The sequence below is a fragment of the Macrobrachium nipponense genome, chromosome 3 (genome assembly GCF_015104395.2).
Source record: "Macrobrachium nipponense isolate FS-2020 chromosome 3, ASM1510439v2, whole genome shotgun sequence".
Classification (NCBI taxonomy): domain Eukaryota; kingdom Metazoa; phylum Arthropoda; class Malacostraca; order Decapoda; family Palaemonidae; genus Macrobrachium; species Macrobrachium nipponense.
In genome coordinates, this window is record NC_087202.1 from 26,669,153 (window position 1) to 26,689,170 (window position 20,018).

The window sequence follows — 20,018 nt, forward strand, 5'->3', positions numbered from 1 at the left end:
TTTACAATAAATAGGTCGTCCGGACATATGAAATTCAGGGCTATCAAACCATGGGATTAACAACTAGTTACTACTTACAAGTCTCAGATAAAAACATCGAATCTTAGTTACGGGCACAACTCTGGAGATAGAAAAAATTTGACCTCACGCCCCGAATATTTGAGTAAAGTACTTTGCAGTTTTCCTTACTGTCATGTCTGCAAGGGCGGCGGGGCGAAAATCATGCTGGTATCATTTATAAGTGGTCCTATGGATGCATTTGTGACTTCCTAACTGGAATGCCCATTGTTAAATAAGACCTGGGCAACTCCTTCTAATTTCGTGCAAGTATAATTTACCTGGTGCTACCAAGAAACCCATAAGAGAGATTGAGCAACTGCATTATAAACTGAACAGCATCCTGACTACCATTCTTCAATGAAGTTTGTTTGAAAGAGGTCTTCTGCCGGGGTATTATTATTATTATTATTATTATTATTATTATTTTATTTTTTATTTTTTTTTTTTTTTTGTCTATTACAGTTCTCCAATTCGACTGGGTGGTATTTATAGTGTTGGGCTCCGGGTTGCATCCTGCCTCCTTAGGAGTCCATCACTTTCCTTACTATGTGTGCCATTTCTAGGATCACACTCTTCTGCATGAGTCCTGGAGCTACTTCAGCCTCTAGTTTTTCTAGATTCCTTTTCAGGGATCTTCGGATTGTGCCTAGTGTTCCTATGATTATGGGTACAATTTCCACTGGCATATCCCATATCCTTCTTATTTCTATTTTCAGGTCTTGATATTTATCCATTTTTTCCCTTTCTTTCTCTTCAGCTCTGGTGTCCCATGGTATTGCGACATCAATGAGTGATACTTTCTTCTTGATTTTGACAATCAACGTCACGTCTGGTCTATTTGCACATATCACACTATTTGTTCTGATACCATAGTCCCAGAGGATCTTTGCCTGATCGTTTTCTATCACTCCTTCAAGTTGGTGCTCAAAACAGTTATTACTGCAAGGTAGCTGGTGTTTCTTGCACAGGCTCCAGTGGAGGGCTTTTGCTACTGAATCATGCCTCTTTTTGTACTGGTTCTGTGCAAGTGCCAGGCATTCGCTTGCTATATGGTTTATGGTTTCATTTTTCGTATTGCACTTCCTACATATGGGAAAGATGTTATTTCCATCTATCGTTCTTTGGACATATTTGGTTCCTAAGGCCTGATCTTGTGCTGCTGTTATCATTCCTTCAGTTTCCTTCTTAAGCCTTCCCCTCAGTAGCCATTGCCATGTGTCATCGCTGGCTAGTTCTTAAGTCTGTCTCATGTATTGTCCGTGCATTGGTTTGTTGTGCCAGTTCTCTGTTCTGCTGGTCGTTCTCCTGCCTCTGTATATTTCTGGGTCTTCGTCTACTTTTATCATTCCTTCTTCCCATGCACTCTTGAGCCACTCGTCTTCACTGGTTTTCAGATATTGCCCCAGTGCTCTGTTCTCGACGTTGACGCAGTCCCCTATGCTTAGTAGTCCCCTCCCTCATTCCTTTTGTGTTATGTATAGTCTGTCCGTATTTGCTCTTGGGTGTAGTGCTTTGTGTATTGTCATATGTTTCCTTATTTTCTGGTCTATGCTGTGAAGTTCTGCCTTCGTCCATTCCACTATTCCTGCGTTGTATCTGATTACTGGCACTGCCCATGTGTTTATGGCTTTTATCATATTTCCGATGTTGAGTTTTGACTTGATTATCGCCTTGAGTCTCTGCATATATTCTTTCCTGATCATGTCCTTCATCTCTTGGTGTTTAATATCCCCTCCTTCCATTATTCCCAGGTATTTGTATCCCGTCTCATCTGTATTTGATGTTGTTCCCATCTGGTATCTTCAGTCCTTGTTACTTTGCCCTTTTGTATGTTGACTAAGGCACATTTTTCTATTCCAAACTCCATCCTGATGGCCCCAGATACAAACCTTACAGTCTGGATTACGGTCTCTATTTCCTTGACGCTCTTACCATACAGCTTGATGTCATCCATGGTTAATTCTGTTGCCTTTTTTCTCGAGTTGGTACCCAGCATCCATCTTCTGCAGTACTTTTGTCATGGGAATCATGGCTACTACAAAGAGTAGTGGGGACAGTGAGTCACCCTGGAAGATCCCTCTCCTGATATTAACCTCTGCTAGTCTTATTCCAGAGCTTGTTAGTATTGTATTCCAGTTGCGCATTGTATTTTTGAGGAAGCTGATGGTGTTTTTCCTCTGCCCCATATATTTTCAGGCATTCTTTTAGCCATGTGTGTGGTATCATGTCGAAGGCTTTCTTATAGTCTATCCATGCCATGCTTAGGTTGGTTTTCCTTCTCTTACTGTTCTTCATTACCATTTTGTCTATCAGGAGCTGGTCTTTTGTGCCCCTACACTTCCTTCTGCAGCCTTTCTGTTGGGGAGGAGGGGGGGATGGTGTTTGTATCCTCTAGGTAGTTGTATAGCCTTTCAATGATGATACCTGTTAGTAACTTCCACATTATTGGTAGGCAGGTGACAGGCCTGTAGTTACTGGCTATATTTCCCTTACTCTTGTCTTTTTGTACTAAGGATGTTCTTCCTGTGGTCATACATTTGGGAGCATGGTGATTTGTGATACAATACTGGAGTTGTTCTGCCATTCGTGGGTGAAGAGCCTTGAACATTTTGAGCCAGTATCCATGGACCTCATTGGGACCTGGGGCTTTCCAGTTGGGTATTTTCTTTAGATGGTGTCTGGCTGTGTCTGTCGTGATCTCAGTGAATCTTTGTTTTATTCTCCCTGTTTCTTCTTCATTAACTTTCTGGAGCCATGTTGCATGCTTGTTGTGTGATACTGGATTGCTCCATATGTTTTCCCAGTCTCTTACTTGGTTCGGCTTCAGGAATTTCTTGGTGGTTGTCTTCCCCTCTTAGTTGGCTGTATAGTCTTTTCTGGTTGGTCCGAATAGTTTGTTCTGTTGGTATCCCTTATTCCTGTTCAGGTACCGTTGGATCTTATGTGCTTTGGCCTTAAGCCTCTGTTTTACATCTTCTATTGTGTTTTTTAGTCCCCTCTCCTGTACTTTGTATTCCTCGTTCAGTTCCTCCCTTGTTTTCTTGCTTCTTAGTCTTTTTTTCTGCCATCTCTTTCAGTTTACTTAAGTCAGATCTCATCACCATGATTTGCTTTTCCAGGCGTCTTTTCCAAGGTGGTTGCTGTTTTGGTTTCTGTTGGGTTGGTTGTGCTGGTGGTGTTGGTGTTCGTATCTCCATTAGTTCTGCTACTAATTGTTGTAAATTTATATTTTACATATCCATTTTCTAACTTTAACAAAGTCACTGCTAAGAGCTACAAATAACTATAACCCATTTTCTTTAGTGTAAGCTCTGCAGAAATTTTAATATTATATTTTGAATAATCTGATTAATTTTACTTAACATTTAAAATATTTGATAGATAGATTTAATAAATAGATTTAACTGTCCCTTCAAATTAGTTAAGAAATTATTTAATTGATTTAGGCTTTTTTGGGGGGTAGCAATAGGCTGAGCACAGGGTTTTTGAGGCCTTGTTCAAACAGACAGCATGGTAGACGGGCGACAACTTGTTTCGTCAACTTCGTCTTGAGTTTAATTTACGTAGTGTAGGGTTGTAGAAATTAATAACCCTTAAGATAATTGGTTTGTATGATCTCCCTTCCTGTTTGTACCTATCCTAACCCATATCCGAGCGCCTCAGTGGCGTGGTTGGTTTGGTGTTTGCTTCTCACCTCGGTGGTCGCGGGTTCGATTCTCGGCCATTCCATTGAGGAGTGAGAGATGTGTATTTCCGGTGATAGAAGTTCACTCTCGACGTGGTTCGGAAGTCACGTAAAGCAGTTGGTCCCGTTGCTAAATAACCACTGGTTCCATGCAATGTAAAAACACCATACAAACAAACAAACAAATAAACATATCCTATCCGAATCCTTATCTGCAACCAAAATTTGAAATGGCCATTCACACTAATCTGTCATCAGAAGAGTTAGTAAGTAGAATAACATTTCTCGTCAACGTACCAATTTATTTCCACGAATATAATTAGAGGTCGCTGGGTTTGCTGATTAAATATATAGGATTTGTTTTTCAGTTTAGGAGTAAATTAAGAGGTGTGTGTCCAAACTGGGCTAACTTAAAGGTAGGTCAACATAACCATTTTCCAAAAAGGCTAGGCTGCCATGATTGGACGGCTGATTTGAGCCAACAGTCATTCGTTAGGAAGCGGTTTCGTCTATTAACGTTTAACTTACTTATTTAAGATGTAATGCACTGTTTTCTTTACCTTAACTAAAATTTGAGCCTTTTTACATAGTTAGGCTATTGTAATATTGGAGTTTGTGAGAATTAATTAGGCATAGACTCAGATTGAACATATTTACAAGGGTTTATATAATTTCATGGGCGTAGTAGAAAATTTAGTCAATATTAGGTCTATCTGTTTACTTAGCATTACTATTTGGGATTAGTTTACTTTAATTTTACTTTAACCGGGTCGAAACTTAATTGAATTCCGGGAACAAACTGAACTGCCCAGGGAATTTTATGGCCTTGTTTTAATTTATTCATAGTTCTCATTAGATTAATTGCATTTATCCTAAATTACTCTTACCTGTATTTAACTAGCGTACTTAAACTTACAAAGCAATTATTAATCTTTTGGATTTTCTGACACAAGTCTGAAAACACGTTATGCGCACGGAAGAATTGTGGGCTTAACAGCCCGTTTCATACAATTTACTGTATTACCAGAGAACGTTCACTCAGTGGAAGGAGTTGCCTTCGTAATTTTGTCGAGGATATTCCTTCAATCTTCCCACTGAGTGAAACAAATTTTCCACACTAATCTTGCTCCTGCATATGCCAAGTTATTTGTTTCTGTGATACTGATTGTGTATATTATTCCCATTATTTAATTCACCTCACTTGTTTTCTCCCTTAATTTCTTGGTGTTGTAGACTTTCGTGGAGGGGATCTTTGTTCTCTCAGCATCTAGCTCCATCCATTGTCTGATCTTTTCTACCCATTCCGTCCTCTCTGTTACTTCGTCGGTGTTTCTTCGTGTGTCGTTGTTTGGTACCTCATCATCCTTGTCGTCTTCTGTGGCATCGTCTCTCAGTTCGTCTTCTTGTAATTCGTTGCCGTGTGTCATTTCCCTTTTCAGTTCTTCTCTTTCTGTTGGGGAGAGCCGGTTCTTTTTCTTCATGTTCCTTACTTGGTCTGCCAGCCTCTGCTCTGTTTGGGGGGTGTTATTCCTCTCATTCCAGATGTTAACCAACCTTCTTCTATATCCTCTCTCCGTCGGGTTGCTTCTGATGTAGCATCTCCATATTTCCTTATTTTCTTCCCTTGTTCATTTCTTCCTCTGGTTTGCTTCTGTAGCTCCAGTCCTGGTTGTTTGTTACTGTCGTTGGGGTGGTCAGTTGCTGGATGACGACCTCTAAGTACCTGACCATCTTCCCCTTCAATTGGGCTGAATACCTGGCTGCCGGACGAAGCTCCTCTGTTGCCAGGGGTTCCATTTACGTCGTTGTCGTTTAATCTTTCATTTCTTTCCATCATTGCTGAGTTTTGTAATTTAACCCATAGCTGGACCCTACCCCATCAGGAATAAGTACTCATTTACAGATGAGTAAACAGGAAATGTTGGTAAAGATCCTTTCCCAAGGAGTCAATGCCGAGGAGAGCAGTCACCCATCCAACGACTGACCAGCTCCAATGTTGCTTAACCAGTCCATTGACGACCTAACCCACTCTGCCACGACGCCACTTTATTATTATTATTATTATTATTATTATTATTATTATTATTATTATTATTATTATTATTATTATATAGGAGACCCTCTTTTAAACATGTGGTGGTGAAAGTGATAACTGTATCAGCGTCATTCATCTTTTATAGATTTTTCTCTATTTTTCTGATAATTTATTTTTCTGGGATACTGCATTCTTCCAATAAAAAGCCGATGTTTGTCATTATTATTATTATTATTATTATTATTATTATTATTATTATTATTATTATTATTATTATTATTATTATTATTCCAGGCCCTGATGGTGTTTCTCAGCAGCCTAGGAATGTGGACCACCGGTACAGTCATCGGCTTCTCATCAGTTATCGCCTACGACCTGGAAACTCACAACACGACCATTTACGGAGATCCAGTTGCCCTCTCCAGCGAGGAGTTCGATCAGCTGAGTAAGCGGACTTCTTCACCTTTCAGTTAGGAGGAATTAGGGTGTCTTGATATTTGCTTCCTTGTATAATTATGATTTAATCAACCTCAATTTTTAACTCTTCATTTATTAATACCTCAATTTTTAACTATTCATTTATTAATGTGTTAACTAATTCATTTTTCATTTTCTAACAGCTGATCTCTTCTTTCTGTATTTCTTATTACCTTCTGTTACGTCTTTCAAATGAACACTATATTCTTTAGAAGCTTGAATTTCAAGTCAATGATCCCTGTGAGCTTGTTCCATATGAATAAGGTTTATTGTCTGAATAATGATAATAATTCCTATTTCTTATTTGATATGGGGTATGCCAGTGGAAATTGTACCCATAATTATAGGAATACTAGGCACGATCCCAAGATTCCTTAAAAGGAACCTGGAAAAACTAGATGCCGAAGTAGCTCCAGGACTCATGCAGAAGAGTGTGATCCTAGAAACGGCACACATAGTGAGAAAAGTGATGGACTCCTAAGGAGGCAGGATGCAACCCGGAACCCCACACTATAAAAAAACCCCCAGTTGAATAGGATGACCGTGGTAGACCGAAAAAAAAATGATAATAATAATGATCTAACTTATCATTACTGGACTAACTACATTTAAAAAAGACCGGGTTTGCAAATAATTTTAGGAATGGCTTTTGAATTTTGTCATTTTAGAAATGGATGGGTATAGAAGTTATCATTAAGAGAATGTTTAGGTACAATGTTATGATTTTATAGAAATGGTTTAGTATACACTTTGTCTTTTTTAGAATGTCTAGGTGCAAATTTATCACTTAGGGAATGGCTGATTATGCATCTTATCATTTTAACAATTACTGGGTTGTGTTCTATTATGAAACAAGTGATCTGGTTTGCATTTATCTATTTCTTTTATCTTCTGCCAATCATCTTCTATTTTTTTGGGGGGGCGGTGATATTTGTAACTGTGCCTGAGAATCGCTACCATTGAAAAGATGTAAAAATAAATGTCTTTGATTTTCAATGCCAAGACTGTTAAGATATCGCAATACAGTTTAGTAGATGCAAACAATTAAACTAATTCCATTGTATGTGGCGAATTTAATAAGTCTTAAGAAAGTGCCAGAATAGGGTATCATCTGGGCATGGTTTAGATTCTCACAGCGTTCATGAAAATAGATTCCAGAATCTTATGTATAAAAGTGAATGTTTGTACCTTTGTGCACTATAGAAATCAGAACCAATTGACCGATCTAAACAAAATTTGGCATGTTTGCCATCATTAAACCCAACTTTGATAATAAGGTGGGTTTCAAGCCCGTACCCTCACCACTTTCCCCTTCCCTTTGTAACTTAGATGATAAATAAACTCTACATGTTTATCATACCTCAGTAATACCTATATAGGTATTACCACAGTAATACCTATATAAAGGAGACAGGTAGCACAGTAATAACTGGATAAAAGGGAAAAGGCGGTATAGTAATACCTGGTTAAAGGGGAAAGACAGCATAATAATATCTGGATAAACGGGACAGACAGCACAGTAATACCTGGTTTAAGGGGACAGAACCCACACTATTCCCTAGATAAAAGGGACAGTTACCACAGTAATACCGCAATAAAAGGGATAATTTCCTCAGTTTAATACCTCCAGTAATATCTGAATAAAAGGGACAGTCATCATAGTAATACCTGTCATTTCACCCACATCTATTTGAAAGGTGAGCGTTTGCATGAAAAAAGTAGAACTGTCAATCAAACTGTCAACACAAGCCACTTCCCCTCTCCATTCTCCCTCACTTTCCCCTTCACTTTCCCGCCCCCCACCCCTTTCCATTTTCCCTCCCCCTACACGTAAAGTGTCATCCAGAGTTTTTCTGGGCATTGCCGGTTGGTTAGCTAATTTTGTATATAAAAGAATCGGAATCTTTCTGGCCTCTTATTCACATTCAGGGATGTTTGTGATGTTAAAGGATGGCTCAGGAATAAAGTATCGCACAGCTTATGTTTTTAACCTGAACTCCACAATTTTGTCTGTAACTTTAACTTCACAAATTGGTCTTCGTTGTCTGTTATTTATACGAAAGTGTCTTAATAAGCTTTTTTTCTGTAGTTTCAGGTTTAATTACGTAATTTATCTTGATTTGATCAATTTAATTTTAGGCAACATTCACTATCATTTTCTCTCCCTTGCATTTATCGCTCATACCATGTAGAAATTAAGATTTATAATTTACTATTTTATTATAATTTTTTTGTTTTTATACGAGGCAAATTTTGCCCGTATTTAGTCTTTTGTGATATGCAGTAGTCCTTATTACTTCGCCTTCCCTAAGTTAGTGTTGTTATGAATTACCAACACGAGCTTGCATATGTAAATATTTTCTTCTACAACATACACACACTAATATATATATATATATATATATATATATATATATATATATATATATATATATATATATATATATATATATATTATACCCCCTTTATTCCCTAAACTACACAAACTGGGAACTCTTACCTGTTGCCAACGGTGCCCTGTCTGTAAGATGTCACGAGGCTTATTAAGACTCTTTCACCTCTCTCTCTCTCTCTCTCTCTCTCTCTCTCTCGTCTCTCTCTCTCTCTCTCTCTCTCTCTCTATATATATATATATATATATTATATATATATATATATATATATATATATATATATATATATATATATATATATCTTAAACGAGTTTTTAGGACCAAATGATACTCGTTTGGATAAAATGAAACACACTGCTATCAGGCAACTACCTACCCTCGATCTGTGGCTGAAACTCTCTGGGCGTTAGCTGAAATGCAAGACTAGGCTAATAAACCCCGTAGATACAAAAATATACTTTTTATTTCCCAAATTAGCTGACATTGAAATGGAACAAAATGAATACATTAAAGTGGAATAAAATGAATTAACTATGACCCAAAAAAACTGTCATTTTCCTCTCCCAAATCAGGTTTAAGTAAGTACCCCTGTAATCCCACTGTGTCCAACTAACCACACCATTTTTAATAAGTCAAATCCATTTTTCTATATGGCGACATTGAACCCATCTGGAATAAAGAGACCATAATTATTACACCACTTCACTCGTGAAAGTTAATCAAAAGGAATGTGTACAGCACCACACTTCTCTTTCTCCCACATATTTTATCACTGCAAAGGTTAGCTTTTTCAAAGTCCTGTCTTAGGTTAGCTTATTCCATGGGCCTTCTCAACACCTCTTCCAGGAGTGTTCCGCACACTGTCACTAGTAATCAAAGAGTGTCCTTTCTTATTCTTATTACCCATCATCAAAACCATATATCGTATGCTACGAACACATCCAGACACGCCCTGCCGGGCGCCTAGCAACCACGGGTGCCGCATGTCCAAAGTATGTGATTTCCGAGATGTTGCCGACCTCAAATTGCATTGGTCATCATTCCTTGCTGTTTTCAATTTCAGTATTCTTCAAGGAATCTAGCTCTTGTCACTAAGCGGCCTGTCTCTAACCAGAATGAGCTGAGATTAACAATTCACTACTGCGCCCTTTTTAAGATATATATATATATTTATATATATATATATATATATATATATATATATATATATATATATGAGTATGTGTTTATTGTATTCGTCTTTATATTACTACATGATTTTCCAGGCAGCCTGAAAACTATAGAGACCATACCCGGTGCATGTATCATAGCTTTAGTGATGATGCTCTGGGGACGCCGTCTGTGTATGGCTGCGCTTGGACTGATTATGATTGTGGGATGGCTTGGAATTGTCTTTATACCTGGTGTGGACGGAATGCTGATTTCCAGGTAAGGACTGAAATTTGAATGTCAAATCTGTGTGTGTGTGTCCCAGTATGCATGATAAGCTGCTTACCGTAATGATTGGGATAGATAAAGTGAGTGAGATTTGTTCGCTTCCTTTTTTATGAAGAATCTTGTTACTCTGGTTATTAAAACATTTTCCCCTATGGTTTTTTGTAATGAATTAGTATAATTTGTGAGCCCTTTGATTTTAGAGTTTTATTCCTCATAGGAAATGCTTATAACAACGTTTTAACATGGATTTCTATATTTATACTCTTTGTTGGGTAATAGTAACACTATTATGGGAAGATCCTCGTTAATTAATTATTATAAAGACTCCATCCGTTTGGTATATCATATTGTAGGTGTTACATTTATCGTGGCATTATTTTACTTTAAAAATGAAAGCTATAAAGAATACGATAGATAATAAGTTCACATCGGATTTGACTACCTCATCAGAGGACAAGAAATCAGTATGTTATTAACATGAATTTTACAGCCATTCGTGCACGATTGCCAAGGATTTCCCTAGCTGTTGAATTCTTCCTTTAAGTATTCTGGTATGAATGAATAGTGGACTCGAATGCTGCTGACGTCATGGTTTTGTTGTACAGTAAATAAATGCATTTTTTTGATATGATGTACTGAATGACCTTGGCATTCTGGCTTATGTCATATAGCTTATTGTATTTCATCTTAATGCTTGATCAAGACTTAACCTTCCAATAAATGTGTGAAATGCATCATCTTGATTGATGCATGTCCAGTTAATTTTTTTTATGAAAAAGAATTTAGTTATCTGAATTCAGTGCCATAGTGTGGCACCATCGACCCCCAAAAATAAATATCAGGTATTACAACGGATAAAATCATTAATGATCTTATGCGTTACAATTTCTCATCATTGATGATGAGAAAATTTGGGAGTATGAGATCATGATATCTTTGCATATCTTTGAAGAAATGTTTTGCTTGATGACAAAAAATAAATGCAAAAACTGAATCACTGGTAATAAGAAACTGAAGTCTTATTTGTTCACAAACTTATAATGCAGGAGAGCAAGATGTGTATAGTACATCAGCGACTTACGTGGATTCGATCTTATGGCGCTTTTTCAGTGCCATTAACCGCGTTTCACAGTGCCGTAATATGATGTTGCATCAAGTTACGGCGCCATAACCATCGTTGATGGTGCTCATTGCAAGAACAGGCATCAAGTTAATGGTGATTACGGTGCTGTAACAGCTTGCAACAGTGCTGTAAGCTCAGTTAAAGCACTGATAACAGCGAAACACCGACGGGGGGAATCAACTGAGGATGCGGCAGTGGAACGGATCTCTCTCTATATATGCTAGGATTAAGGGCATTTTTTTATTGCTAAAATTTCAAGACATCTCTGTCATTCTCAAAGCTGGCATAGTACTGTGCCTACCCACTTCATATATATATATATATATATATATATATATATTATAATATTATATATATATATATTGGAGAGGCTTTAGTGAGGGAAAGTGCTGACCCTAACTCATTTAATGGGCAAAATTGAATTAACAAGGAAGAGGCTTAAAGGCCAGTCCCTGATTTGGTTTTTTTTCTTAAGTTTTAGCAGGAAGGGATGCCAAGAAGTGAGTACTATCTAAATAATTACTATATATAATATATATATATATATATATTATATATATATATATCTATATATATATATATATGCGTATATGTAGGGGCTGTGCCATCGTCTGATAGGTTATAAGGACCTGCGATATTTCACGCTAAGGTCAGTTGGTATGACTCCCATCCTCGTTGGAGTATCCTGAACTTCGATGATAATTCTAAGTTCATTCAGTATCTTCTTTCTGATGTAAGGTTTTAGTGTTGAAACGCAGACTACAAAAATAGATGTATTCTTCTATCTTACATCGTGAAGTGTGGATAAGGTTGGCCAGGTCCTCCACTGGAGAATGCTAACTGAAGTCTGACCTACAATTTGGTTTACAAATCAGAGGTGAGCAGACAATAGCTCGACATACGAACATACACACAGATGACATAGATTACAAGTCACGTAGGACGGTCTGTGGTTATAGGTCAGTATGGTTACTCAAGCAGAAAGCTTTGTCAACAGTTCACACAACAATAGATTTGATGACCACAGATGATTTACAAACCAGAACGCTGATTGATACAACACGTCAAGGCTTAGCCTGCTTATCTTATCTGTTCCGATCACACTCCTGCAAGCACTTATATGACCCCTTGGGTCATTGTTTTAATTAACATCATAGTTTTTAGTTTTTATATATGGAATAACACATATATTCCACACGCACACACACACACACACACACACACACACACACACACACACACATATATATATATATATATATATATATATATATATATATATATAGATATATATTAATTATATATTATATATATAGATATATATGTAAACACTTACATAATTGCTCGGTCGGCTACAAAACCAAACACTGAACATTACTCAAGGCATAAAGTTTGACTTTCATTTGACTTATAGGAGTGTGATACAGACACTAATGTGAATATATAATTAACTCATAATTACCAGCAAGTGGTTAAGGAATGTTATTCAATTAGTTATATGTAAAAAATCAGATATATAGAAGATACTTATAAGTGAAAAAAAAAATTCATGGTGTACACAAATACAGATTCACGTATTAAGATACTATAAGACATGTGCTTATGATAATTGTAAATAATAATGATCACGTGATATATAATGATACGGTTTTATACCTCAACTCATGAAGATACATATGCTACAGAAAATACTAGTGACTCTGATAATTGCATAACATAAAGATTTACATGATAAAAATCATATATTAGCTGATAAAAATCATATATTAACTCATACATTAACTGCAGTTAGTTTTTAAGATACAGGTTGATTATAGGCTACCTGATTTATTTATACATATATGTATTGATTTAAATAAATATGATCAATATATGTGCACTCAATACAAATGATTAACATAAATGACTAATCTAAGTGATTAATCTAGGTGCACTTTAAATAAATTCCTAGTGCGTACACGCACAGATATATATTGATTCATTGATTAACTTCTATATTCTTCAAATAAGCATGCTGATAGATATATAATGATTGTGATACTACTACATATTCTGTTATTTACTGATACTTTATATATGATACTGGTATAGATATTGATCCTTTACTGATGCTTTATATATGGAATACATAGCCAAGGAGAACCTACTACACATTTAACTAACATTTCGAACGACTTTTTGCCCATTACACACACAGTGCTGACAACCTCCTAGAGTCAAATGAAATGGCCAATTCCAAATGGTTCTAAAAACAAGGGAAAATTGTCTGGGCAGGGTCCGACGTTCTGTTTAGCCTCCATACTTGTTCTCTGCATCCTATGCCATACAAATACGTTCGCGATGAATAAAATCATCCCCAGCACAAGTTCTGTGCCAGCAAACATAGAGTTGAATACTCTCCCCGGTTGTAAGCGTTAGAAGTATGTTCCTTTGTAGTCAATTCCGGCAGCTGCTGGACCATTCCGCATTAAAAAACCAAATTAACGTGGGGATACGGGTGACGGTCCAGGAAATCCATGAAATAAGCCTGTTCACTTATGATGGTGCTTATTCCCTTAACATTGTAGGCGGTTGTTACTCCACTGCTGCCGTCCGCAGCGACGAACAGTCTTTTGAAGCTTTAGACGATCTGTCCGGGCATGTGACGTGAAACTCTCCTACTGCGAGGTGTAACCAGGTTCCGTTAATCAGCCTGTAAGTGAACTTATACTTGTCACAAGGGTAAAGTAAATTCAGACAACGTCCAAATATGGGAGGGAGAGAGGCCTTAAGGACTAGACTTAACCCACATGAATTCGCTGATATATTATGGAATTCAAAAGTCAGCTGTACAAACTTTTTTTACCCAGGGCATTAGAACAATGAGTGAACATATCCAGGTCTGACGACCGTAAAAATATCCATATTAACGATTATCAATATGAACCCCCCAAAAAATTCGATATTACTGATGGTAAGCTACTAGACATATAAGTGGGAAACGGAGCTATTTGTAAGATTGCCGAGTAACATAAGAATCGAAGGGAATATTAATCATGATTCTATAATTCTCTACGCTTACTGAAATTAAGCTGTGATAAAATTCAATCCTGTATGCCCCTAACAAAGGTTCATATTCAAGCTTCTCGCTCGCATTCTCTAAGGTTAATGTTCAAAATTTTAATAGGCAGGAAATGCAACGAAAGAACCCACTATTTAACTAATTTCTATACAAACTTTGGATTTTTCAAGAAAATGTGACATTTTCCCATGAATATGATCTACTTCAATTGTAATATGCTAATGTTGCAAGTAAATATTTCATAACCATGATCTGATACTAAAATGCCCGTTTAGCAATGTCATAAGCTGATTTATTGACTCTAATTGTCTGTGAAGTTCAGAAAAAATTAATTCATTTTGATGTTATAGAAATTCTATTCATTTATTTTGTTCATTAATTTTAAAATGATTTGCAATTCCCAAACTAATCTTGCATTGATCACTGCGGATAAGAATGGGATACGACTTTTGTACTATAACGACCTGCAGTATCATGAGAAGTTCACGAGCTAAGCAATCCACTCCAGCTGGCTTGTTATGCAAACACAAGACAACACACAGCTACAGATGAAGCCTGTGTACGCGGATTATCGAGGTTAAAAGGAAAAATTATGTTTGTGCGATTGATACAACGATTCAGCAAAACTCGCTAGGCACTTTTAGGATTGATGACATCATCACCTGGCAAGAAACTGCGCGCAAGCCAACTTAAAGAGTTACGTTACTCGCTATAATAAATACGACCTTAGTACTTTCAAATGATAGAGCCATGTGTAAATTGGATATTTTTTGTTTTAACACTCCACCCACACGAGAAGAATGTCTGAAAAAACAGTACCAAACTTGAACAATAAAAGTTTCATGTTGGAAACCTGCAAGATAGTAAAATATATGTAATTACTTATGTTAAATTAGATATTCCTTATTCAAAGCTAATGAAAAAAAATTTCCCATACAAATTTTATATATATTATTTGCCCTGTAAGATTCATATAGGATTATTCATATAGGTATACATTTCACTTCTAGCCTTTCTTACTTTAAAAAAAGAAAAAAATTTCCATCGGAACAAACAGTATACCAGTAGGTTTTGATATGTGTTTGAACTTTTAGCTTATTTGTCGTTAATATCCCTAGAATACTGAATGGGCTACTAAACTTAGGCGTTAAGTTAGAGTTCAAACCTTCATATATATTTGGATATTTTATGAACACCTACTGCACATGATTATGTTTTGTTTAGCGATTTTATCATGATTCATTTTCATTATAATTTGTAACTCTTCCAACTTCTAACAAAGTATATTATATCTACTTACACTTGTACCCATAATACTTTATATTTGATGAATTAGTGGTTGGCTTGAATATGTGGAAAAGTGTTCTAGCGGGCGTACCGTATAAGGCTACTTGCGGCATCATTTTTATAGATACATGATATGAATGATAAGTGTATTTGAAACCGCGAGAATTGCTATAATCCAGTTCGGATCCATACCCCCGAGTGTAACTCGTAGGACATTAACACTTCCTTATTTGTCCGTTCTACCAAACCGATTGACTCTGGGTGATAAAATATGGTATTGATTTACACCACCCGAGTCAGAGATTATCATGTGTTGAATTCCGGGTTTACTGATGTAGCACTCATAAATTTTCCTATCGCACTCAATTGCGGTTTTTGTTTTTTAGTGCTATTAACTCTGTATAACGTGTCAAGGCAACTATTAACACTAAGAGGTGTTTATTTCCTCTGTCAGACTCGTAAAACTCTGTTAATAAATCTATGTGTATTCTTTCAAAGGGTTGATTTGGCACGGGATATGCCCCTAAACTGACAGGTGTCTTAGTGTGTCCCTTGTTTTCATGACAAATGTGACAATTATCTATATGCTTTTTATATCTGTAAGCACTGTAGGCCAGTAAAATAGTAATTTGGCTTTCTGTGACATAATAGAGAACCCTGGATGACCATGTAATGGATTGGAATGCAACCAGTTTAGGACGATTGGTATGAAAGAGATTGGTCGTTAGTCACCTGCGGTGTTCTTTGGGTTTTCCTCGCCACGGACCTACATATAATATTACCTTTGATTACATAATTCTGCTGCACATACTTAAATATACTTTTGCTTTAGGATTTCCGTTCAAAGCATTTATTGTTTTGCTTAACTGCTGACCCTTACTTTATTCAGTTTGTAACAGTTCAGCGCTCCAACCCAGGTCTTCAGTGTTCACGGTCCCTTGGGTTAATGAATTTTCTTGTTGCGTCAGCTATGATATTTGCTTTCCCAGGTATGTATCCTATCTTGGCTCCAAAGACTTGAATGATCATATGTCACCGAGTTCCTTTGGGACTGTGAAAACTCAGTAAAGGGCTTATGGTCAGTAAGGACCTTAACAGGATAGCTGTAGATTATGAACTTAAAATTTACTAGTGAGTTAACAATACCTAGCCCTTCCTTGTCTATTACTGCATATTTACTTTCAGAGGGCTTTAGTTTATGTGAATAAAAAGCTATAGGAAAGAACTGTTTATCATATTGCTGAAGTAGTACCCCTCCTACCCCTTGGTCTGAGGTGTCTGTTGCAATAAAAAAAAATTCCTTATTAAAATCAGGGAATTTTAAGATAGGTGAACTGCATAATTCCACTTTAAAGATATCGAACGCCTGTTGATGCTTTTCAGACCATAATAAATTCTACACCCTTTTTTGTAAGATCTGTTAAAGGAGCTGCTATGATCAAAGAGTTACATATAAACTTACGATAGTCATACCCACTACAGCCCAAAAGTGCTGTATCTCCTTTACGTTATTAGGTACCGGAAAGTTACGAATAGCTGACACCTTACCATGGACCACTTTAAGACCTTGACTAGACACGTAAAACCTAAATAAACATGTTCGGTTTTTTAAAACTCACATTTAGATATTTTACTCTGAGATTATGTTGTCTTTGTCTCTGTAGCACTAGCTTTAGTTTATGCGAATGTACTTCTAAGGTATTAGAAAAGATTACAAGATCAACCATATAGGCTTGTAGGGTTTCCCCTAAAAAGTCTCCAAACACTATATTAATCATTCTAGTGAATGTAATTGGGGCGCAACGTAAACCGAAAGGCATGCGTAAAAATTGATAATGTCCCCTGAGTGTGCTGAAGGCGGTGTATGAGGTACACTCACTCAGCTAATGGTATCTGGTGAAAGCCATTAAGTAAGTCCAAGCTGGTGAAAAATTTATTCTGACCTAATCAAAGATAAGATACCGTTGGTACATGGCACTGAAAAACGATTGGGAATCGTTTCCTCGTTTAAGTGACAGAAATCTAAGCAGATACGCCAAGACCGATCATTTTTAGGCATGATGTTTAAGGGAAAAAATTATATGGGCTATTTGATTTCCTAATGACTCCTATTATTAACATTTTTTCAACTTTGTCAATTATCTCATTTTGAAATTTCATTGGGAGTCTATACGAAGGTACGTATATAGCCTTATATTTGTCTTTTAGCCGTATTTGGTGTTCAATGACATCCGTTTTTCCCCAGAGATCACTCACTAGTGGAGAAAACATCATGATATTCAGATAAAAGATAAAAAATTTCTGCTGAATCTCCTCTGCTTGAATGACTTTACTGATTTTACTTTGGATAGATTGTAAGAGGGATTTGTCAGCAACAGGTTGAGTGTGATTAATTTTAGCAACAGTAAAAATGCGATATTTATAACTTCCATATCCACGATATATATATATATATATATAATATATTATATTATAATATATATATATATATATATATATATATAGATAATATATTATATATATATATATATATAGGATTTGCGGATTTCTAGATTGGTATTCAGATGGTTACTTAGCTCCTGATGGCGTAAAAAACACCGAACGTAAAATTGACTTGAACTATTATGAATTGAGCGTTTACTATTAGAACAAGTTATCCTTTCTGCGTTATTATTAACTATATTTACTTGCTGTGGTTTACTTTCATTCTTTGCAAAAATTTGAAATAGTGAGGGATCCAGGTCAGCGCATTTAGACACATGTTTCTTAATTTGTTTATTTAAATCAATTTCCGTGCTGTTGGCCAATAGCACCTCATCAATACACCGTTCCAAGGCTGCTGGTAACATAACTGTTATGAATGTTAAGTATGTTAGCCTAATGAAATCTCTTACAGACATGTTATTCCTTGCAATCCAGCCATATTTTTTAAAGTTAAGTCATAGAGATTAAATTTTAAGCATATAACTCAAAGGACTCAAGGCTTAAACTGCCTCTGGGACCTTGCACAGGAGCAATTATTGTCCTGACCCGAAATAATGTTACCTCTAATTTATCCAGATTTTTACGGGTGTTCCACTGTTTTTTGTGTTTTTTCTTATCACTACGGTTCCTAACGACCCTATCAATGTGTCTGTATAAATACAAACGTCCACTGCGTAAACGAACATTCAATGTTTAATACTTGTTACGTACATAGTTAATAGTGCCCCAAAATTATAAGATTAACTCAGAGAATATGATTAAAATATTTCAGGAGAACTTCTGAAAAAAAAGCAAAGTTGACAGAGACTCAAAGATAAAAACTTGCAGTAGCGAAGTCCCAGTGATGTAGATAATTTCTGTAAGGAAGTAAGATTAAGAATGTCTTGTAACTTCAGCCACAGGAACAACGAAAATCGACCTGCAAGGAAACACTCAAAGTTACACCAAATGAATAAAAAAAAGTTGTACTTAGCTTGATTTTAGTGGGAAGTCACGGTGTTCTGATGACGACACCGCCTTGGTTCTCCTTCTCTGCTTGGCGGATGACCCTGGATCTCAGCTTGTGTTCCAACCGTGCGTTGTTTGTTTGTTAAATGATCCGTTTCCTCGTTGCTGGGTCGATGAAGATCCGATGCTGGAGACACGTCCTGCTCAGCGGGTGACCCGGTTTCTGGAAGATATGTAATGTTGAAGACGCTCAATAAACGATGATACAATCTCTTGAATGATTCTTAATGAAGGACATCTCTTACGGTTCGGAGGATGCTTGTGTTGCCAACGGAGACACTAAGTTGCTTGCAGATTCTCATTGCTTGCTAAGTTGACTTCTGATATGTTACATGTTTCTGAGATTCGTAATTTTTCGGATGGTATGGGATCATCTTCTCTCTTCTATTGGTTATTAGCTGCCACCAATGTAGGGGCTGTACCTTCGTCTGATAAGGCGCCCCGTAGGTTATAAGGACCTGCGATATTTTACGCTAAGGTCAGTTGGTATGACTCCCATCCTCGTTGTAGTATCCTGGACTTCGATGATCATTTTAAGTTCATTCAGTATCTTCTTTCTGATGTAAGGTTTTAGTGTTGAAACCCAGAGTACAAAAATAGATGTATTCTTCTATCTTACATCGTGAAGTGTGGATATGGTTTGCCAGGTCCTCCACTGGAGAATACTAACTGAAGTCTGACATACAATTTGGTTTACAAATCAGAGGTGAGCAGACATTAGCTCGACATACGAACATACACACAGATGACATAGATTACAAGTCACGTAGGACAGTCTGTGGTCATAGGTCAATATGGTTACTCAAGCAGAAAGCTTTGACAACAGTTCACACAACAATAGATTTGATGACCACAGATGACTTACAAACCAGGACGCTGATTGATACAACACGTCAAGGCTTAGCCTACTTATTTATCTGTTCCGATCACACTCCTGCAAGCACTTATATGACCCCTAGGGTCATTGT

General features: G+C 36.7%; 1 protein-coding gene across 1 annotated transcript in view; it reads left to right on the plus strand.

Moving 5' to 3' along the window:
* Positions 1 to 20,018, plus strand: part of LOC135222348 (uncharacterized) — a 36,260-nt gene that overhangs the window by 11,445 nt on the left and 4,797 nt on the right. Inside the window, exons 2-3 of the mRNA XM_064260433.1 lie at positions 6,075 to 6,225; positions 9,916 to 10,078. Coding sequence (XP_064116503.1) covers positions 6,075 to 6,225; positions 9,916 to 10,078 — 314 coding nt within the window. The remainder of the gene's footprint in view (positions 1 to 6,074; positions 6,226 to 9,915; positions 10,079 to 20,018) is intronic.